Source organism: Falco naumanni, chromosome 7 (genome assembly GCF_017639655.2).
Source record: "Falco naumanni isolate bFalNau1 chromosome 7, bFalNau1.pat, whole genome shotgun sequence".
Classification (NCBI taxonomy): domain Eukaryota; kingdom Metazoa; phylum Chordata; class Aves; order Falconiformes; family Falconidae; genus Falco; species Falco naumanni.
In genome coordinates, this window is record NC_054060.1 from 32,938,939 (window position 1) to 32,961,925 (window position 22,987).

The following is a 22,987-nucleotide window of genomic DNA, read 5'->3' on the forward strand; positions in this document are numbered from 1 at the left end:
GGCTTTTGCTTTACCTATTAAATTGCTCTTATCTCAACCCTCAAGTTTCACATTCTGATTCTCCTGCCCATCCCTCTGAGTGAAGGCAGAGCGAGTGAGCGGCTGCATGGTGCTTGGCTGCTGGCTGGGGTTAAAACACAACAGAGCCAACAATTCCTAAATGTAGTGTTAATATCCAAATGTGTGACAATAAAGTTTAATATTTCTGATGGGGGGAAGGAGGGCAAAGAAGTGACTTCTGAAGTGGACATTTTAATAAGAGGTTAAAGATTTCCTCTTTATAAATTTTACATGGTTGAAGTCTTGGAGGAGAGATATTGGGTGAGTTTCTAGCTTAGAACTGTGGGAATTACAGGCAGAAGAGTCCTCTGCTAAAACTCTAACAACAGGACTGTGTCCAGGGGAAATATTGTTCCACCACCTCTGCTAAAAAGCCCCAAAACATTTCCTCACACATGATTCAAGCTTGGAATATTTTAATATAGAACTTGGCAGAAAGAAGATCCATAGATGTTTCCCATAGTAGACTGCCCTTCATTCTTCTAAGCATATTTAAAATCAAAGTATCTTAAATTCCCCCAGCAATGTCATTTATTGTACACATAAATAAACAACTCAGTAGGCTACAACTCATGATGGTAAAGAATTTCTTCAGAACAGGACAAAACATCACAGTTTCCAGAGTTAAGTTTTTAAACTGTAACTGGACATGGTTTTAAATAGTGTTAGTAACCACCACCACACTGCCTGAAAACATTCACATTGTTCATATTTAATAGTGTTACACACAAATTACTTGATTAAAAAAATACCCAAACCAATGCACATACACGTACTTGAAACGGAGGAGAATCCTTGTGTAGCATTTGGGTGCTTATTTCTCAGTAGAAAAGGCCCTCTTCATCAATGGTGGGGGTGCTTTTCCAACATCAAACATCATTTCCAGCAGAGGATTATTAAGGCAGCACCAGTCAGGTATGCGGCCTGTCTGGCTGTAATATTCTTTGGACACAGATCGACTCCCAAGTATGTCCTGAAGTGCTCCAAAAATGGCTCCTGCATTATTGGAGGTGGTGAGAAGTTGCATTAATTTGATGTACTGAATTTCTTTTTCTGATTCTTCCCACCAAGAATCCCAACAGTTTTTTTTCATTTCTGTCCCCAAAATTAAAGGAATGAAAGGATATAACCACTTTCCTTGTCAGTAGCCCAGCTAGTCCCAAATTGCTTCCATTTATGTCCCCGAAAGTAACTGAAAACAAAGAATCATGTAGTCTCTGCTGACAGCTAAACTGGCCTAGTTGACCTGCTTCTTATGACAAAGCTTCCTAGAAGTTTTTATTTTAAGCACTTCAAACAAACCACCTTGTGTTTAAGAAAACTTCCTCTCCCCAGAAAGTGCATCACACAATACGCATAAGAAGTTTACATGATTCAAGACTGCAGCAGCTGACTAGCACTGCCAGTAAAGAAAAGTATGAGAGAACTTGGTGCATAAGTCATTCTTGTTTGCTGATCTTAGAAGTGGACTCAAAAGGTTTTAAAACCAAAAGTTTATAAACATCTACCTTTCAAAGCATATAGAAATAAAATATCTACCTTTACAGTTAAGGTTAGTTTCTCATACGTACCAGCTGGGCTCAACTTAGTAACCAAAAGCTTGGAAAAGCATGAATTCTTATCAACCTGAGAACATTTCTGAGGAGTTGCTAGCAATGCAAAGCCCTGCCATTTCTCTGACTCACGAGTACAGCATCCAAAATCCGTCACAGATGTGCTGTATTTGTTACTGGCACTTGCAAACAGCACAGGGAGTTAGCAGCCTCAGGTGTCTCCATAGCTCACAGCTCCTCAGTAATTAAACTTGCTTTTTCAATAGGCAGATCTTCCCACACACAGAAGGTCTCTGGTCTAACTACTTTACTTGTGTCACAACATGGTGGTACCCCTGTACTGCACTTGAGTCAACACCTTATCTTCCACACCTCTTTCAAATTGCTCATCACCTATTTAAAGCTCCTATAACCTGCAGCACCATTCTGCGCTCCAAATGTCCCTGAGCGTGCTTTACTCCACACAATTTCTTTCAGAAGGGCGTAATGATTCCAAAGAGCTCCAGTGCAGCTTGATTTCAGTTCTACTAACTTTTACAGCTATTTATTCATTACAAATCTCACTTGGAAGGTCTGTTTTTCACTTTGTACCTTTGCTTAGTAGTGTTTTCATTCTTACCTCCCAGCCAGGCCACACAGTTGGGTTTTGCAGGTGGAGTGTGAATTCTGAAGGTTTTAGTGGCAAGTGCTTCTTTGTATTTTGGTTTCTCTACCAGGTATCTAATTTCAGCCATAAGCCTGTGAAGGAATCCTGGCAACATAGCAGTGCCACCAGTAACTACCAAGTTCTCTGCCAGCTGCTTCCTGGTGTCTATTGGACACTAATGCAAAGAGGAATAATAATACAAAACCACACATTTTAACTCAAGTTGCACAAACCAGTATTCAGAGGTCTGTTAGAAATTCAGTCAGTCTTTCTGTGCACTTCCACTACCTGGCTGAAACATAACGAACGTAATTTTTCCCCAGACTTCCCAAGAAAAGGCTTAGGAACTGCCCAGCTGAAGCTTTCATGGGCACATTGTGAGTGCCTGTAAAGCCCTTCAGCTGAGAGAGGCCAAGACAACAGAGGACAGAGGTTATGAGAGCCAATAATTCCCAGAGTTCTGTGAGAAGATGTGTCAGAGAGAGGTGAAGCCTCAACCAAGTGCTCTCAGAGAGGGAAAACACATACGAGACGGACTCTTTTTAGCTCCATGTCGGAAAAAGGTACTATAGAAGTCTCAGTGGCAGAAAAGGTTTCTGCTGGAGCTTGCTTTAGGCATCAGATAATCCAACCAGAAGACACAAAGGCATGAGAAGACCAAGCTTTGTCAGTTCTGCGCCTCACAAACAGATCTGCCCTATCCCTCTGAAAAATATTCCAGACTGCTGTGGTCCTCTTGTCCACAGGAAGTAACTGGATGCTATTTAACACTTTTTAATTTAACATTTCTCTCTGCCAAGGAGTGATGCAAGGTAAATGCCTAGAGGTACAGAGGTGAGGGGTCAAGGCACAGATTTAAACTATTTTTTTTATAAGGATTTCTAATTGAAATGTTAGTTACATCATCCAAGCCTATGACTCTCCAACAAATTATGTCTCAGCAAACTAATTTAAATGGCAGTGATAACTCAGGAAGTCAACTTTAATTAACATATGTACACCATCACATAATGAAAATTTCCATGTATAGTGTTTTCCTAATGCATTATTTTCCTAACAAGAAATGAAGCGTTTGTATATGCCAAGAACAAATCTAATATGCTGCCTGTAATAGAGATGTCCAAATTAATTTTATTCTGTCTTAGGAAAACCAGAAGTCTGCAGGACTCAGTCTAACTGAGGAAAACACCTTGAAAAAAGAAGAAAAAGAATTCCTGTGTCATTTCAGTTTAAGCAGCGTAATTCCTACAACACCAAGTATTAGTCACTCCATCATCATTACATATGTAGAGCCCCACCCCCAAACAAGCGCAAGCTAGGTTTTTACTTTTGCTGAGGAGTGAGCACTGCTTTCTTAGAAAACTGTCCTACACATGCTGCTGTACAACAAAGAGTAAGAAAACAATCACAGAGTGGATGACACATGGTGACTTACTACCCCACAGAAATTCAAGTGGCAGAACGCTAGGAGTCATGCTGTGAAATGTTTTCAACCAACCGCAACCTGCAGTCAGAATGGTGTTACTCTAGAAAGAGTAATTTATAACAGCAGATTCTCTAAGGCTGAAGACATTCAATAAATTGTTTATAATATATAGATACCTGAACAAGTGAATCTAAGATCAAAGTGGCAACAGATGTCTCTTCATTATCCTGTTCAAACAGTATTTCAACAACAGAGTCTCTGTTGAAGACAGGAAACAAGTGTTAATGAGAAGCAACACTACACTATGAGCTAACACTCATGAACAGCAGAGCTGGAAATAACCACAGACTTCCTGCTGACAACACAACATCACCACATCTGTCATACAGTCCATGCACCAGGCAGTGCCAACAGGGAGGACACAATGAACACCCCGTTCACTTCGTTAAACCTGTCTCATCATCATGCATTAAAACTCTGTTTCTGTTTCCCCCATCCCAGCAATCTGTTTACTCTCATCTTCAACTGTGAGCTCTCTGGAGAAGCTGACACCTCTTGTCATGGGCTTGCACTGTGCCCAGCACAAACCCTTAATTTATGAGACATTAAAAGCATATGCAAGTGTTTCATTGAAATTCAATTTTATGAAAATTAATGTGCTTTTAGAGTTGAAAACACACCCTCCTAAATACTCTGCTACAGTATTTCTTACCTGATAGGGCCAACTACATGGAGAATCTTTTCTCCATCTAAAGGATAGTCCACATCTGGAGGTGGTGAAGGACGCTAGAAATAATAACATATGTGCATTATTTTAGAGGCCCAAAAGGCTACATCCACTTCAAAAGACCAGGATAAGCTTTATTTTCCACCCACCTCAGCACCACCACCAATGTTGAACTTGGCTGCTTGGATTTTCAGTCCTCGTTGGAGATCACTCACAAAACAAGTGCGGACTTCATAACAGAAAAGAAAGGGGCAGAAGACAGACTTTGCTGGATCCTTTCATTACCAATAAAGACAGTAATTTTGCTTAATTTAGAGAACACACACCTTAGGCCCTTGCTGGTCCAAGACATCATCAGATAAATACAAAGAAAAAATGCTCTACACTTTAACAGAGTTCAGATGCTATCTAGACCATGAAGCCGACACTGAAACTATGCTAGGACAGACAAGATTTCTTTCTCACACAAGGTACATAAGATTTTAAGACACAGGGATATTACTAATTGTGCTTTTGGCTACCACAATGTGCCAGGGTTTGTATTCTGCTGTCAAACACGCCACTGCAGGTCTTGCACCATGGCTTCAAATGAGACACTGCTCATTTTCTAAAGAAGCTGGAATCATACAATATTTTTCCTAAGGCAATTCTTCAGCACCCTAAGAATTCCAGAGGTTGGTTGTGGTGGTTTTTTTCTTCAGGCAACACTGATAGAGCACAATTTAATTTGTATCCCAGCTGTTAGTGTTATTATATACTTATTTATTTGTATCTGGTCAAATGAGCATCTTCTTCATAAATGGATTTCACAAAGAAACCATCCCTCAATACACAGACACTCACAATTTCAACCCTAGCATATTATATCTGGTTCCAAAAGACTGTGTAAAAGGACAACTGATCAGCAAATTGCTTTCAAGTCCAGGAATTAGAAATGCAACTTCCACTTGACATAGCACCAGCTTCATATTACTTACTTTTCATTTGACTGATGCATTTCTTCCTAATTTGGCCCAAGAGATACATACTCGTTGCTATTTCCTATGATTATAGATATTTTTATATATGTTGCACATGAAACATTACATAGGAATTCATCCAAGTTCTGCCCAAAGATAGACTCTATTTTTTCTGGTGTAAATGTAGTCCTTGACTCATCTTGCCTACCTGATTAACATGCCAAAATGTCTTTTATACATAGGGTGGTTTTTTTTTTCAAAATTGACTTTCAGGAAAATTGAGCCTTCCTAGTTAATTTATAAACAAACCTCTCTTGAAATATTCTTGTGTCATCATGTTATGACTACTTAAATGCTGCATTTGCAAACAAAACAGATTTATGGTAACAGGTTTTGAACATCTGCTAACTCTAAGTTCCATGTAGAGTACACACTGTACACATTCATATGCAAACAAAATGTCGGTAGTTAAAAAATGCAACACAACGTTAACCTGACCTCCTGGTCACAGGATACATACAATAGTGTAATACTCTTTCTGCACCGGTCTACCGAATGTGTCTGAGCTACATCTGAACAACGCATAGGCTAAATGTGAAGGAGAAATTCAACATGATTTTGGTTTTGCTTTCAAAGAGGAAGAACACTGCAAGTTCTTCCAGTAGGTAAGAAACATGGTAAACAGAGAAGATAAAATAAATTCCTAAATATGAAGTATTGCACACTTGTTATCACACTCTACTGAACAATATAAGAACTAGTTTCATGAAGCAGAAAATTTTACCTTTTATATCCTCTACTATGTCTTCTGGAACTGAGCCTGAAATAAAAAAAGTAAAAAGCTTTTTTTGTTCTAGGTTGTTAAGTGTAGAAAGAGAACTTAAGAATGAAACTAAGTTTGAATTACATTTAATACATTAAAATTTCACTTTGACAAGAGCTTTTAAAGATTTCTAGGGAAGAAAGACTATTAAGAACAGAAATAAAAAGTATGTCTTCTCTCACAACAGGCTGAAAAATTACTACAGAACTTTTACCTCAGCCTTCATTCAAACCTGCTGTTATGAGTGGCTTATCATAAAAATAATATACATGTTAAATACAGAGAAACAAATCCTGAAAGTAGATCACATAAGATGTGGTGAATACTAAAATAATTTTATTTACTGTTAATATTAATCCACTTTCCCCAGTGCAAGTTCATATATGCTACATCAAACAGACCTTACCCATCACGGATGGAAGGCTCTGTCCTTTGGCTAATCCTGTATCAACTGTGCACTGCTCCAACAACTGATATTCCAGTTCCCTAAAACATGGCACGGGAAGTTAGTAGATAGTTATTAATTCAGGCTGATTCTCTGTATTATGCTTAAGGGACGTTATTTATTCCCTTCAGTTACATTCTTCTAAATATAAACTGAAACAGGTTGATTTCTACAGCTTCTACTACATCAACAAAAGCCAAACAGCAGTAACTTTAAATCAGACGCTATCACAGTAACAGTTATGATTTAAGTCAAGTTCAGCAGGAATCTTTGTTCATTAGTCAAAGATGAGCTTTCATAAATAAATCAGTAAAGTGGAATGTGTAACTGTGAACTTACTTGTGGATAGCCTTTCCTCCCAGGGGAAGAGAACCCCAGCAGCTCAGAATTGGAATTCCTTCATATATCTACATGACGATCAGGAAATTCTCCTTTTTTGTTTAGGAGTTTTCAGTCTGCTGGAACTACATGTTTTTTCCTCTCAACAATCTCTTGCATTAGCTATTGGAAACACTTTCTAACTGCTTTTCTCTACAATCAATCTCTATTATATAAAGTCTGAAGTTATGAACCAGCCTTCCCAAGTTTTGAGGGACCACAGATTTAGCATGCCAGCTGTGAAAAGATTCCACACATCATGGTATCTTACAGTCAAAACCCAGACTGCCTGATCTGTTCCTATTACTTTTTAGCACACTTGAAGTCTATAAAAATATGTTGTCACAACAGCCCTATTGGTGAAAATTTTGTTTGCGTATTATGAAGGATACAGGCAGCACCAAGCTTTCTGCATATCCACAGTCTAGCACCATGGCAGAATTGATCCCAAGTGTCAGAAGAGACATTAGATGACTTGGAGCAAACAAAACGGAAGGTACCTACATGGAAACCAAAAGGACAATTAACAGAAGGGGGGAGTGGGGGGGAAGACAGAAACAAATCACCCAAAGCACTGATGTTTTCTCCAAATGTCATATTAAAAGAAAACCCAGGCAACTTTACCTTGAGGTAAGCATTTTTAATTTAGTTTTTAAGGTTGCATAATAACAAACAAAGCCCAACAGGATTCTACACTCGTCTGTGGTACGTACCAGTTACTTCACTAACAACGAATCTTGGAATGGGCTCGTAAGAAAAGTGTTAATTACTGAACTCATCTTAAGTCCTACACCAGGTTTCTTACTGCCATCGTCATTGAAAAGAAATCAAAGAAACTAAAACAGCTACTTGAAATGTTGTAATAAGGACTTGAAGATGTGAACAAAGGTGCCAGAAAACCCATAAAAGCATGCCTTTATGACAATGCACTGTTGCACACAAACTCACAGAAGAGGCTATTTTAAAACACTCTCCCAAAAGCAATGTGGAAACTCAAGTCCAAATTACACAAGAATTACTTTCTTCTCCTAGAATTCCATAAATCAAGTTTACTAGACAGAGACAGTTCCTTTAATGGAACACTTTGAAGCATGAATTAAACGAGCAGGTTCAGTAAATCTTGGATTTAAGGGCAACATCAACAATACTTAGCCCGAAGAAACAAGTTGTAATATTGAGGCTGTATTAATACGCCACTCTTATTATTTGCACCAAATGGAAATACTAGCCAGAGAGAATTAACCGCTGTCCTGGTTTCAGCTGGGATAGAGTTAATTTTCTTTTTAGTTGCTAGTGCAATGCTGTGTTTTGGATTTGGTGTGAGAACAATGTTGATAACACACTGATGTTTTTGGTTGTTGCTGAGTGGTGTTTGTACTAGGTCAAGGACTCTGTAGTTTCTCAGACCTTGCCAGAGAGAGGGCTGAAGGAGCATGGGAAGTTGGGAGGAGACACAGCCAGGTCAGCTGACCTGAACTAGCCAAAAGGCCATTCCATAGGATGGCACATCATGCTTGGCATATAAACTAGGGGGGTTGGCCAGGGCCTGCCAATCATTGCTTGGGGACTGGCTGGGCATCAGTCAGCAGGTGGCAAGCAGCTGTACTATGTGTCACAAGTTTTCTTTTCTCCTTTCCCTTTGGATTTCATTCCTCTCCCCTTCTCCCTCCTCTTCATTCTAACTGTTATTGTTATTACTATTATTATTGTCCCTTTGTTTTTATTTTATCTCAATTACTAAACTGTTCTTATCTCAACCCTCAAGTTTTACACTCTTCCAATTCTCCTTCTCACCCCCTTGGGTGAGTGGGCAATGAGCGAGCACTTAATTACCAGGTGACATTAAGCCACAACAACCTCACATCAGTATTAGCTGGCTTAACAGGTTACGAAGTCTCTCCATCAAAATACAACTTTCCAAGTCACAAGTAATTTTCAACAACCAATTCTGCATGGGAGTGCTTTATCTGAGATGTGTTTTTTTCTTGGAAGGGGATTCGGAAAAAAACAATCCAAATCACTCAAATCTTTCAGCAATTTCAAGTCATCAGAAAACTTTATCTATAGTAGGAGAGAACTATGCAGAAGTTTAAGATTAGTTGATAAACTGTGTTGTGGAAGCACAGTGAAGAAGTACTGCACACAAAGCAGTTTCACCACTTTTTACAGAAGAACCTTAATCTTTGTTCTACCTGAATTGAAGAATTATGGAATCATCTTCCAAAATATTTTCTGTTAGAACTAAGCAAGAATTAGGCTCAGACTTTTCTTCAAAAAGACCGATTAGCAGAAAAGAGAATGAATTTCAGGTAAGCTTTTATCTAAAAGGGTACAGCCAGGGGTTAGATCACATTAGGCAAAGACACTGACTCTGGTAGAAGTCATGAGATTCGCTGACGGAGCACCAACAAATGTTTAAATATATTCTGGCTTCAGGCAGTGCTCGATGGGGATTACTTGATCTGTCTGGAACAGTGCTATGTGAGCTGTATTTTTGTATGAACCAGAGAAACCTTTCAGATTCTTCTTAATAGGTCCTGTTTCGTGGCCTCATGAAGTCAGAATGGAACAAAAATGGCCTTCAGTTCAATTTCCAAGCCCTACCCCCCCAGATGACCACCTGCTTTTTTTCATCTTTTTTATGCCTCCCTCATTCTTTTGGCATTATTTTCATTTCTTTGTCTGCATCTGGTAGGGATTGTAAATAAAATTTCTACCAGCAAGTGCTATGCTGAGCATATACAGTAGTTAGGTAAAACACACACCTCAAAATGCTTGAAAAGAACTCTTGTGAGCGTGTCTCTGAAGTGTGAAGGGCACAAGACAGATTCTATGATCACAACACGACGGTCTCTGGGATTCACCAGCAGATGTCTAAAACAGACAAGACACGTAAAACAAAACTGGTAAGATTAAGCACATATTATGACACCTACCTTGTTTTCATATTCCATTCTCCTCAAAAATCCTAAAAATATGCATTTAGGTAGCATTTCTACAGCAGATCCCCAAGTCTTTTTAATCTAATAAACCTAACACTTTTCTAAAAGAAAGTTAGGAAGCTGAGTTACAGAAAGCAAGTTACAGAGCTATCTGCCAGCAGGCTCTAGTTCTGAATACCTGTTATAACCTTCATAATCAATACAAAGAAATGCAAAAATAGTCACGCATAATAGCCATTAATGCCTTGTCCAGTGTCATATAGTGTGCCTATAAAAGAGGAAGAATGACGATACAGATGTCCTAATTTCAGTGGAAGAAGATGGAATTGTCCTGATTTCAAATAGAAAGCAATGATCAAGGACAGGGGAAAAAAAAACCCAAAACCAACTCTCACCAGAAGATCTGAGACACAGAAATTAAGTACTGGTTTCCCTGTGTCAAGTGATGATTCTTTACTGTGTGAAAATAAGGACTGGAAGTAAAGAGAAAAGACTAAGTCCAACTTCGTTATTCATTAATCGTACTAAAAATACAAGAAAAAGAGGTAATATTGGAGTAAAAATATTCCACGGGTTAAGATTCCTCCTTCCAAACCACTCTCACGTGGAAAGAGCTCTGCACGAATATAAGATGAGCTTCAGCCCTACCAAAATCAGTGTAACTTCTTAGGTAATGACTCTTCTCTATCAAGTAGTTTATAAATGCCATAGTTAAAAGGCAACTTATAAAATACTTTCTATTTCTAGAGAGCAACTGATGCTGCAGAACATTAACTCTTTGCAATATAACCTGAATCTCAGCACCACTGAATTTCTCCTGCAAGAACACAGCCAGGCAGCCACCTGCAAAATCTTGTTTCTGTTTTCTTAATTCAACTAGACAGCAGCCTTCAGTCACGCTTCTAACACCTCCCAATTTACTCAGAAAAGAGCTGCAGAAGGCTTGCATAACTAACGGTCAAGTATCTGTTACCTGAAATACAGCATATGGATAAATTCCTTTAGATACGAATATAGCTCTTCCGTATTAATATTATACTGAACAACTTTGATAGGCTGTAAAGTAAAAATATCCACAGTTAGCTTAAATACTAGGCAGTGATTATACATAAATATATAAATGATATATAAATACATATATATGATAATATATATGAACGCATATAATCTGATACAGATACAGATACAGAAGTACTCACACTTGCCTGATTGGCTCTATGTCCTTAAAAATGCATCTCATAAACTCACGCTATAACTAAACTCCAGAATTTATTCATGCTAATTTTTCGTACTGGTATCTTATCTCAACATTAGTATTTCAAAGCCGCCATCCTCTACTAATGAAAAAAAAAAACCAAACACATTTCTTGAGAAATTTCTTTGCCTAGCTATGACCCAAACATAAGCTGCATGGGTGATGAGTATGTATTAACACCAGCACTGGTATCATGCTTACTTGCATCTAGTTATGATTTTTTAATAGCAGCAGTTACAAGATGATGAAAAATAGCCTATGATGGACAGAAAACATATCTGCAAATTCCTTCTATACCATAACATATATCAAACATTATAAAGGTAACACTGTTCAGGTAAAATAGTTTACCTTTGCAACATCAGGTTTCTTTATTTCACTAGGAATAATGCATCTTGGTCCTGTTTCTCCTGCAAAACCACACCTAAAAGAAAATATTGAAAACTTTATGATTTGGAGTCACTCTTTAATACACTGGGTCTAGCAATCAAAAGGCAATTAATTAGGGATATCTCTGTGACTGCAAAGAGGTGTCTTGTGTATTGCTTTTCTATCTAGCTATTTTGAATGAGAAAGATTTTATATCTTTTTACTGACTCCCTCTCAGCTACATTAAACAAGTTTTCTCCACTTCTCTAAGGACTGCAATGCTCAGTTCTGATGCGCCTCCAAATTTCCACTGAGTAGTTTTCTGTTTATAACCATACACCTGCAACCTTCGTCATTGCCTACTAAATTTCCAAAGAACCATCTTCCTGTATCCCCCGTACAGTCCCACAGTTTTCACTGAAACTCTTAGTAAGGCAAGATTAAGTTATCATGACATCTTTAAACCCTCATCTTCTATGACTCTTATTTCGAAGAAACAAAAGACAAAGACGTGATGATCACAATCATGCAGGTCCTATGGCCTATTTTGCTGCTGATCAGCAACATTTCACTGACACTTTTTTCCTACTTCCAGCACTGAAATGCATTACCTTCACAAGCATCCTGGGCGATACAAGGCATTACTGCCTCGAGACGACTGGTTAATCCTCCAGGCCTCGACAAAACATGAGAGCTCTGCATCCAGCTTAGATGCAACATAATAAAAATAGCTGCAACCTCAAAACAAAGTTTTCAGAAACCCATCCGGTTTTCATAAAGCAGTTGCACCTTAAATGGCACAAGAACCATGGACTGGAGAAGGCAAAACCAAAAGAAATTCAAGATTTGGTTTTAAGAAACTCAGTGCTTGACATTTGTTTCACCAGTGCCACCCCTATTAAGTACAAACCTCAGAAGAAAACTGCAGCAGAAAACACTAGTAGAAACCTACAAAGCTGCTGGACTTTGAGTATGTTTAATGTAAAAGGTCAATACTTTATTTTCATATTTGGCAACTATCAATGTGTTTCTTCAGGTCATTTCAGAAAAATAATCTGAAAATAGACACAAATCAGAATTTAAATTTTTAACTTAGTCTCCCAAAGACTTGTGTGGTCCCAGTGTGTATAACTGTTGTCCCTGCCTGTCATCCTGACAACTTTTGAACTTTTGGTTAATTTCAGACTTATTTGGAAAAGAACAGATTTCTGTCATAATTAAGTTGATATCTCTTCTACAAGAATGAAGCCTGGAAACAGACCCTAAAAACAGACTATTCAGGGGAAATGCCTTTCCATGAGAGCATATTAATACGCAAATAATGCCCATGGGATAAAACTTCACAAGTGCCCCAGATCTGAGAAAAGCCTGTGATCGACAATACGACATGAATCCACAAAAAGCCGCTTCTGGAATTGCTCATGTCCATCCATGAAGGCTTTATTAAATCCTCTCCATAACCACACCATAGTGATTTCCAGGTAACAAAGCCTGACTGCTGGTCTGCAATTACACAATCACTTGAAAGAAAGCAAGTACAACTTAATACAAAACAAAGTTTGACCAAGAAAACCTGTTCCTGCAACTCCTGCCTCTTTAGACAAGCAGAGAAATCCTCAGGGTTTCAAGGAGGTAAACACATCAACACCGCCACAGGCAGGGGCCTAGGATAGTAATATAGTACTATATTACTATATAGCAATATAGTATACATGTATATACATATAGCATACACCTGAATGTATGCTTTTGTTACAAGACAATCTTTTTTTCTGTATGCAGGTCACCTCTCCACACAGGCCACTGAAACCCTGGGAGCATTTCCACAGTATTTTAATTCCAGGCACTGGGCCGACTGCTTAAAAAAGCCCTTTTTCACGAGGGCTGCATGGACCTTGGACACGAGTAGGGAGGTACCTGGAAGTTTCTAACATAACGGGGTATTTTAGCATTGGGCGGGCAGAGGCACGGCTACGTTTTTAGCCCACAACATAACTAAAGACCGAGCACTTCTGCTTGCACCTCAAGTTTTACCCTTTCTTTATCTAAAACACGAGAGTACGAAAATAGGCATACTGTCGGCTTTGTACCACGCAGATCACCACAGAAAAGGGGCGAGGGGAAAAAAAGCCGCACAGTTATCCATCGCGACGGCAGGCCCGCCCCGCAGCCGCAACACTGGCTGCACGGCGAAGCCTGTCGCAACAGAAGGGGGGGGGGGGGGGGCGGGAGGCGCAGCGCCACTCACTTGGTGAAGGCCTCGCCCAGGTCTATCACGACGGCAGTCTTCTCACCGCCGCTGCCCAGGCCCTCGTAGAGCGGCATCGCGGTCTCACTTCCCCTCAAACGGCGGCGCGGCGGGGCCTTCCTCCTCCCCGGCGCGGCGGGGCCTTCCTCCTCCCCGGCGCGGCGGGCTGTCCACGGCGCCTGCTCGGACCCGCGCCGCCGCCCGCCCTGCAGCGCTGCGGGAGGGCCAGGCGCGCAGCGGTCTCCCCTCCGCTCCGGCGGCGGGCGGGGAGGGTCCGTTTTCCCGCCGGACGAGGTCCCTGAGGCACAGCCCGGGTGGCGCCGTTGCTGGCTTGAAGGCGGGCCGGGGGGAGCGGGCTGCCTCGCTGCGGTGAGGAGATGAGCGCTTGGGCTTGCCCTGCCCGAGGGAAATGGCTGTGGTGCTCGGAGCTGGTGGAGGGTAAAGGCACGCTGGGGCGGCCGTGCTGTAGGGGTGCGTTAATTTACACCGCACAGCTCATTTCAGAGGGGCCAAGCATCGCCTGTCTGTGCCTTCCAGCCATACATCGAACCATTTCTTGTATCCTAAAGCCCTCGCAAAAACTTAAAGCTACCACGAGCCCTGCAGCGCGTGCTCTGGCTGCCGTCAGATTTAATGCAAGAGCCATTTACTACAAGGCCAAATGTATAGGTACCCTCAGAGTGTAGTGTCCTTCCTCTCAAACAGAAATGAATGTTGTCTCAGGGGAGCAAAAAAGCCCCATCTCTTTACTGGTCCGAGAGAGCAGTGGTTCAAGAGTGAACACAAATACAGTGAGGATAGAAATGATAACCACCATGGTAACCCATGCTTTCAAGACTGGCTCACCTGTGTCTCATGATCAGAGAGAGAGGTAGATCAGCTGTGGTGGTAGCCAACTGGTGGGGCACAAGTGCTAAAAATCTAATTCAAATTGGCTCGATTTCACCCATTTTCATGAAAGTATCATTGTGCTGGTTCAGCTGCAGTTTGCCTTCACCTGTGTTTTTTAAAGAAGGGAATATCGCTGTCTGGGCTTTCAAGATCACAGAGCCCCACAACAAGCCACATTTCACAAAGTTTGCGAGAACACTATTATTTCAAATCCTGACAAAATTACAGGCTCTCAAAACCAAGATCTTACTCAGTCCTGGAGCAAAGAAAAAACTCTGTAGAAAAGCATGCATGTGCCCACATACTAAAATAGAAGACTTTGAGTCAATGCTGAGGTTTTAATTCCATCAGGCTTAGAAAATGTTAAGTTTTTCTGAATAATCTTCATCTCTGTATTATAAGTGAATGTGAGCTCTGCTGCAGGTAAGGTCAGTCACCACTTGTTGACAAGTTACTCAAACTGAAATGCACATCCTTGCTTAGATGGTACTGACATTTCTGGTTTGAAGTAGCTGTGTCATGAAAGCAGCTTAGCATGAGTTTGTGGGAATGGGCTCTAGAAGCACCTCAGGGTGTGGACGGAGAGACAGTTATCCAAAGCCAGACTGAAGAGAGGAAAAGCACATGCCAAAAGGCAGCACATGAAAGTCTCCCAAGAATTAATAATCCCCACAGGCTAGTAGTCCTGCTGAATCTGCCAGTGATAAACTCAGGAGTCCAAGAGTTTGGTGCATTTGTGCAAGGCTCTCAGCGTCAGCAATGGGTTGTCTGACTCCAACTGCATCCACAAAGGCAGTGGCTGTGCTATGCTGACAGAGACAAAATGATTACCTATACACCCAAAAAACCAAGGCACCCTTTGAGGGGACTTGGTGAACACCCACCTAGAAGCATTGGCACATCAGTATGAGCTTCTATTTCTGGGTAAATAGCTGGGATTGGCCTTCCAACTGTCTCTCCAGCTGGAACACAGAGAGAACATCTGTATGTGACTGAAGTGTGCGATCAGTTATCTACTATTAATAATAACAGATGGACCCTATTAATAGTAAGAGCTTAATAAATAAAAGGTGTTCTAATTAATATTGTTTGTGATACGTGTCTCCCTGTGACTTGATCCCCTAGTGGGGAAAAGTGATTTTATAACAAATGTTGGCTAGTGTAATGACGATCTGGGATCACTTGAGAGAGATTTCTAATGTAGCGCTTATCCAACTCCTAACAACCAGCTACCTTCCCCTACCAGTCGTCTTCTTCTTCTTTCCTCACAATAACCACACCTGTGAAATCAGCTCTCTTCAGGCATTGTCAGTGCCTGCCCAGGTGTGCCACTGTGGGCCTGATCACGTCCCAAAAGATCTGTCACAGAGTGCATGAGACTCATTTCTTCTTCAGGGAAGCAAAATGAATATTAAAAAAGCGATTAACTGGTGAGTTGGGTCTAGATGTTGCTTATTGCTAGACAGGCAAGCCAAAGAGACTGAGTGCAGGAGGGCAAGAGCACTAATGAAGCAAGAGGATTTCAAAGTAGTCTGTCGTGACACTGATGTGCTCTGTTGCCACTGAACCCAAACCACCTGAGCTGTGAGCCACTGTAGTAGTTCATAGATGCTGTGTTTTTCAGGTACTCTGCAGCAGTGCTGTTTGTCCCACATCCATATGTTCTATTTAGGATCTGTGAAGGTGGAGGAGTGTGCGAGAGTTGGATGATGAGTGAGAGTGATGTCAGACACCAAAAGCTGTCGCTGCCACCATCTGCTCTGTCACCTGAGCAAACCTCTGCACTAGCCCACTGTTGCACTAGCAGCTCTGCATAACTGCTTTCTCCTTGGCTCCTGTCACAGCCTTGTCACCTCCCCCACTTCTGGTTTCTCTAAAGTCACCTGGGTCACAACCTGGGGTCAAGAGTGCAGAGCTAGGATGAGAAGGTCCATGTATGTGCGGAGCAGGAGTGCAGGCTAGAGGAGCTGAAGCAAATGGGCATCCTGGAAGGGCTCCGTATATCTGGAGGACACATGAGGAATCCAGGCAGTGCAGAGGGAATGCAAGAAAGGTGTGAAGGGGAAATCTGCAGTGATAAAGTCAGGGGAGACTCTGCAAAGCCCTTGCATCCCTCAAAAACCCTTATATCTCTCCTTCAGGTACTATCCCACAACTCAATATAAGTCCATGCACTCTCCGTACGACCCATCACCAGCTTCCCATCCTGTCAGCTACCTCTCCTTGGAGAGAAAAACTGAGGATCAGGAACAAGGCTGTAGTGGTGATGTGAGATGCAGAAGTAGTGATGGGACCAGCACACAACCAGTGAATTCTGAAGGAGGAGGAATCATTGCCAAGGCAGCAGTGGAGGGTGCCAACACATGAACAAATAAACAAACAAAAGCCTGTAGCAATTAAATATTCTAATAGAGTTCAAATTGCCTTGCAATTTTGTGAGGTTTTATGTTTTTAATGTTTTTGTAATTTTTTATGGTTAGTATTTTATGCCCTTCCAGAATAGGGAAATGCAGCTGAACTTTAAAACGTATGCAAACAACAATGCCCAAAAATATGTTTAAATGTCATTCTCACAATACAACCTTAACTCTGCCATGGTTGAGCCATACCCCAGTGTACCAAGGATATGTGCTCAGTTAGAATTAACACCTGACAGAGCTGGGACTTATATTCAAGGAAGTGTTCTCTATTTGGGCTTTCTGTCAGGGCAAGAACCCCAGAGTTCCCAAGTTTTCCTGGAGAGATAGCAACTGGACACAAAAGGAACATTTTCCACAATGAGAACAATCAGCCATTGGAATGGTCTCCCTAGGGAAGTGGTGGATAGCCCAACACTGGACACTTTTAAGACTTAGCTGGACAAGGTGCTGGGCCATCTTGTCTAGTTTGTGCTTTTGCCAAGAAAAGTTGGACCAGATGATCCTTGAGGTCCTTTCCAATCTGGCATTCCATGATTCTATGATGAGTTGACTAACTGGAGTGCTGTCTGCCATCACTGTTCAAGGACAGCAGGAGGAAAGTTGAGCAGTTTCTGTGCCTGGTAAGAGTATGCTCTTGCCGGCATGTGAATTTTCATGCTTTAAGATTCTGTAAAATGCTCCCAAATCTCTCTGTGATAGGGGTCTTATAAAGACTAATATAAGATACTAAATTTTGTTGCTCTTGAAATACTTAAGGTCTAAAAATTGGAGTAAAGGTTTAGATATTATATGATTAAAGTACAATGTTTTCATCACCTGTTTTCATCCCAAATCTTACCTGTTTGTGATATCTTATCATGCCGTAATTACATGTTTTCAGAACTGTGCTTATGTTTTAAATTAAATGTCTTATGTAAAAATAATTACTTAGATATGTTTTACAAAAATACTTGAAATACACAGCCCATCGCTTCCTCCTAATTATCACTGGGTTAGGAAAGATCATAGTTTACTGCTAATCACATCACCATCTTTATAGTCCATTGGAAATGTTTTCTTAAATGACATTAATCAATCAATCACAGTTAACATGAGTTCTGAAATGCAAGCTGCAGCTTAGAAGTGGCTTAATTTAATGGATGATCTTTCCAGAGCCTAGAATTTATTGATAATAGAAGCCAGAGACTTAGAAGTGTGCCAGCGTTTCATAACAAAATCCATCCATGCTGTGCTGGTTTAATCAAGGAAGCTGCTTGCATAATGGGAAAAGTGCTCACGCTCTTCCAGATATGCAACTGTTGAAGAAACAGATGGTAATGTTAACCCGTAAGAATCAGACTATAAATACATTCAAGATAACAATATAAATGAAGATAATTATTCACAGTCTAAGGAGATGGTAGGACAATTAAGCCAGCTAGTAAGCAGAAGGTTGAGGGGAGTAAGAAGCAGGATCTCCCTAATACAATAAAAAATTGTTCCCTGAATGCAGCCGGTTCCTTCAACTCTTGGGAGCGGTGGTGTCCTCTGACAAGCAAGGAAGCGGTCACATAAGTATATAGAAATACAAGAAATAACAGTAGCCTGTTGAAATCAGTGAAGACTGTGATTTATATCGAATTTGTCGGACAGTTCCTTTCAGCTAATGCAGTCCTTTTCTTTTTTTCCTTTTTTTTTTTTCAAGACCCTGTTGGTATTGAAGCCACTGGCAGCAAAAAATCTTTTCAAATCTCACGCAGACATGTTATTGTAACAGAGCAGCACTGTGCACTCATCTGCAAGGAGCGGTGGTGAAAGCAATGCTGGTGCCTCGAGGTGGCAGCTACAGAACTATCCTGGAGGGTTAAAAGGGAACATTTTTCATGAAGAAAATGACTTTTCTGTATGAGTCCTGAAATATGGCAGCTCTCAGTTGAATTAAACCCCACAGTGCACTTGCAAACATTGGAAACATAAAAGAATGTGTCCTGCAGCATAAACACTGCAGGCCCGAATGGGTACAGCAACAAGGCATCATGCCCAGCTAATATTCTGTTCCCTTTAATGCTGAAATGCCTGTCTGGACCCCTGCAGAGACTTAGATTTCAGCTGAACCCTATGCATATTTCAACAGCAAAGCACTATTTTTTCTTGGTCATAAAATAAACAGTCTTTTGTGTCCTTACTTTGGATGGCTTAGTCTGTATACTCACTTTTAAGCCTCCTTAATCCCTATATACATGCTAACTGAGGCACGTACCCATTTTTTCTCACAAAATCAGGTACTTGCATACTTAGGGCCAGCTTTAGACATAATAAAAGAGCAATTGCTCGGAGATATGTTGTAGCTTCTGGAGCTCACAGTATCTCCTCATCTTTTTCCAGCATATGGATTCAAGGGGATCCACTTACTGGCTCTCCAAAAGGAGAAAGAGGAAGAAAGCCCATAGTTTTTCTACTGCATGAGGTTCTGTTAATAGCTGGACCTGGTATCTGCTGTACAATTTCAGCTTAATTGATTTGAATATTTCCGACACAAAAACGTGCATTTGCTCATAACCATCCAAAAAGTGGTCTGTACTGTCCTAAAATCCCCCCAAAGGGGAATAATGACACACTGGTGGTGTCTGGATAGAGAGCATTGCTGTTTCACACTAAAACACAGTCTGCCTCCCACCCAGACATCCTGATACCATGTGTTAGCCATGGTGAAGACCCCATTCAGCCCTGTGGTGGGGGGATTCAGACCCTTGGTGCTAGTTTTAGTAAAGGGCTATACTGTGAGTGATAGAGTGGCGGTGCTCAAACTGCACTTCTTTAAAACCTGGATTCAGGGATTTCATTTAACCTCAAGTTTTGAGAAGCAAATGAAAGCTGAAGTTTTTGAAGTCCCTCTGGGTATTATCTGAACAACTATATTTAAGATGATGGAGAAGCTGAGGGTTTAATGTCAGAACAATGCTTAGGGTTAGCTCGCTTTGGGGTGGTGTGTCAAGTGCTTTTTTTATTGTCAGCCTAATTTTGTAGTGGAGTATGTAGGACGGGGGGAAAAATACCCAGGCGCTACAGGGAATTGACAGATGGTTCACGTTTTAGCTGAGACTTCAATATGTATGGGGATGGCTTCCTCAGCACTTTATTTCTGGGAAAATTGTAATATGTGGTGTACTTTGATGTTAACTGCATTGATTTTGTTAAAGGATATGAAGAAGAGTGAAGGCTGTAGCGTGATTCAGTTATGGAGGTGAACATTGGTCCTCCTGGGCTGTATTCCCAGAACAACTGCAACTGATTCCCATGACCTTGGAGCAGTCAGCAAAGCCTGGTTCTACTCTGAAAAGTGACTGTGTAAAAATGGCACTTTCCTACTCAGCAGATCTGGTTGCTGTGCACTTTCCAAGTCATATTTGCTGACTTTAGTGACAAAAATAAGTTTTTACAGCTTCCCTGCTCTGTGAGCCCTGCAGAATCATGAGAGCTGGGGAAGCAGAAGCTGGATCCTGTGCCTCCTTTTAGGACTAATTACTATAAATCACAGCCAGCAGCGGGGCTGGGCTGGCATCACTTGGCCTTGCAGAGCTTTTCTGTTAATGCCACCTTTTTCTGTTAGGTGAGGAATATGGAAGAAAGGAATCCAAGTTGATTCCAGGTTGAGTTTTAATTGCAAATGTCATTTATCAGGTTTGCAGTTGGAGGAAAAAGAAACCTGTTCATCTGTAACATGATTACATTTGAAATAATTCATTGGCTATAAACTTACTGATACCTTTTTCAGAGTGGACTTGTTTTAAACATAGTTCTCTCTCTGTAACAGGGGATGCTGTTCTCACTTTCCCTGAATTAGACTCATTGCTACACCATTCCAATATTTGCTGTTTAATGGGAAAAGCAGGATCCCTTAAAACAGATGGTACCAGCCGATGTAAAGGTGAATTGTGTGATGGAGATGTGCACTGTTTTATGTGCTGGATGTCCCCAATATTCAATTTGGGAAAGTTATTCAGCAGCGAAATTAATGGTAACTATTTTAAAATTACCTTTACCTTCTGTGGCATGTCCTGACATACTTAGGATAGCTGATATCATTGCAGATGCCAGGAGCAGCATCATAAGATACAGTATACTTATGTCAGAACATTGATTTTTTTAGTTAATTTTATGCATACAAAATGTGTCTTCGTGTAAATTTTTAACTGACCCAGCCTCTTAATTAGGACATGTTATTTGTACTTTTTGGTTTGTGCCATGAGTCTGCAATGGGCATATCACCTTTTAAAGAAATCCACTGTATTGTATTATTACTTTATACAACAGTTTGCTGTTATAATAATACACAGATCTTATAAGGGACTCTTACAAAAATTAGGTATTGTTATTTCCATTTCACAGAATGGGAAATGAAGGCAGAAAGTGGTGAAGTTTGGTTTTGAAAGTCACCTAACAAGTTAGAGCTGGGAATGGGACATGAGTCCCATGTTCTTTATCAGCTACGCTACCCGCATGGAAGAATAAACAGTTTATATCTGAATTTAATTTCTGAATTTCACCTGAGGGGTGAGAAGACATTGAAGAACAAGACCAATAGAGGACTGCACTAAAATGTCTCAAATCAGAATGTTGGTAAGAAGGGAAAGGAATGGATGTTTCTCAACTTGCTGTGGAAGTGGGGCCAATTTTGCTTGTTAGTGCAAAGTATATGCTCTGTGACATACTGAACCAAGTTAAAAATCAGTATTTCCAACTGATAAGTCATAGAAATGAATAACAAAACAGTGCACTCTGGTGATTGCTGATTTCTGCCTCTTTCATCATGCCTCCTTCCTTTCAGTCTGCAGATTTTTTGTTGATAATGCAGGAACCCGTGATTTTGGCAGGTTATGCAGGGTAGAGAAACTTGCAGTGTATGGGGAATTTGCAACCTCAGACAGGGAAAAAACCATAGATAACTATTTTGGTTATGGTGATGATCAGTGAAATGTTTGACCTTGAGAGTATACAGTGCCAATCCGGGTTCAGAGTCAGTCAATGACAAGGGGGAAGTGAAAACCTCTCCAATCTATTAGTGCTCTGCATGCCTTAGAGAACAGTAGAGCAGCAGTTACACATGCTTTGCATTTTAAATAACTTTCCTGTTAATTTTAAAGGTTACATAGAAACAGAGTTGAAAACAATATCCCTCATTCCGAATCCCAGGTCAACCGTTAGGCGTGAATTTTGTAGCTACCACACCAAGCCTCTGGGTCAAGCCTGGTGGACTTATTACTGATGGCTCTGATTTCTGGCAGGGGAGGGTCTTTTTTCCTGCCCCTCTCCCCACACACGGATGACTGAGCAGCTTGGGAATCAATGCCTGATCTGCCACAATGTGCAGCACTGCACTGGAAAATAAGCCCGCATGTAGAAGAATGGCTGCAGAAGCATGGCCTTAGAATCTCTGAAGATCTGCACAATCCAGGCCTGGTATTAGGCCTGTAATCAGAATTGTACTGAAGTTGCTGTGCTGAAGTTAACAAGAAAGGTAGCCTTGAGCTATTCTTGAATCCTGAGACCAAGTAATTATGTTGTGCCAACCGGCCGTGGCTGTAACAAGATACAGCTGCTGGGAAAGCAGGTGCAGGGCCAAGAAAGATAGGGACCGGTACGGGAAAATAGGGAGTAACAAACTACAAGGCTGAAGCACAGCAACACAATTAGCTACATGGATAGAATGCTTATTTTAGTCATGATAATTAGGGGTGTGAGAACCGCGCATGTTTAGAGACTACTAACCAATTGTATTTCTGCTTTACGAATATGCATGTGTATCGGTTCTATATAAGTAGTGTTAGAAACTAATACAGTTGAGCAAGATGCATAATTCATATTG

General features: G+C 40.8%; 1 protein-coding gene across 1 annotated transcript; it reads right to left on the minus strand.

Annotated features, from left to right (window-relative positions):
* Positions 1-459: 459 nt before the first annotated feature.
* On the minus strand, positions 460-13,973 carry ACTR10 (actin related protein 10). Its single transcript, XM_040601575.1, has 13 exons — positions 13,832-13,973; positions 11,566-11,638; positions 10,933-11,015; positions 9,783-9,891; positions 7,410-7,517; positions 6,979-7,046; positions 6,601-6,680; positions 6,156-6,191; positions 4,562-4,641; positions 4,398-4,471; positions 3,862-3,943; positions 2,233-2,434; positions 460-1,056 (listed from the first exon to the last, which is right to left on the minus strand). Exons 1-13 carry the CDS (start codon positions 13,906-13,908, stop codon positions 875-877), a joined length of 1,254 nt encoding a protein of 417 aa, XP_040457509.1. The 5' UTR covers positions 13,909-13,973; the 3' UTR covers positions 460-874.
* Between the last annotated feature and the right edge of the window lie 9,014 nt (positions 13,974-22,987).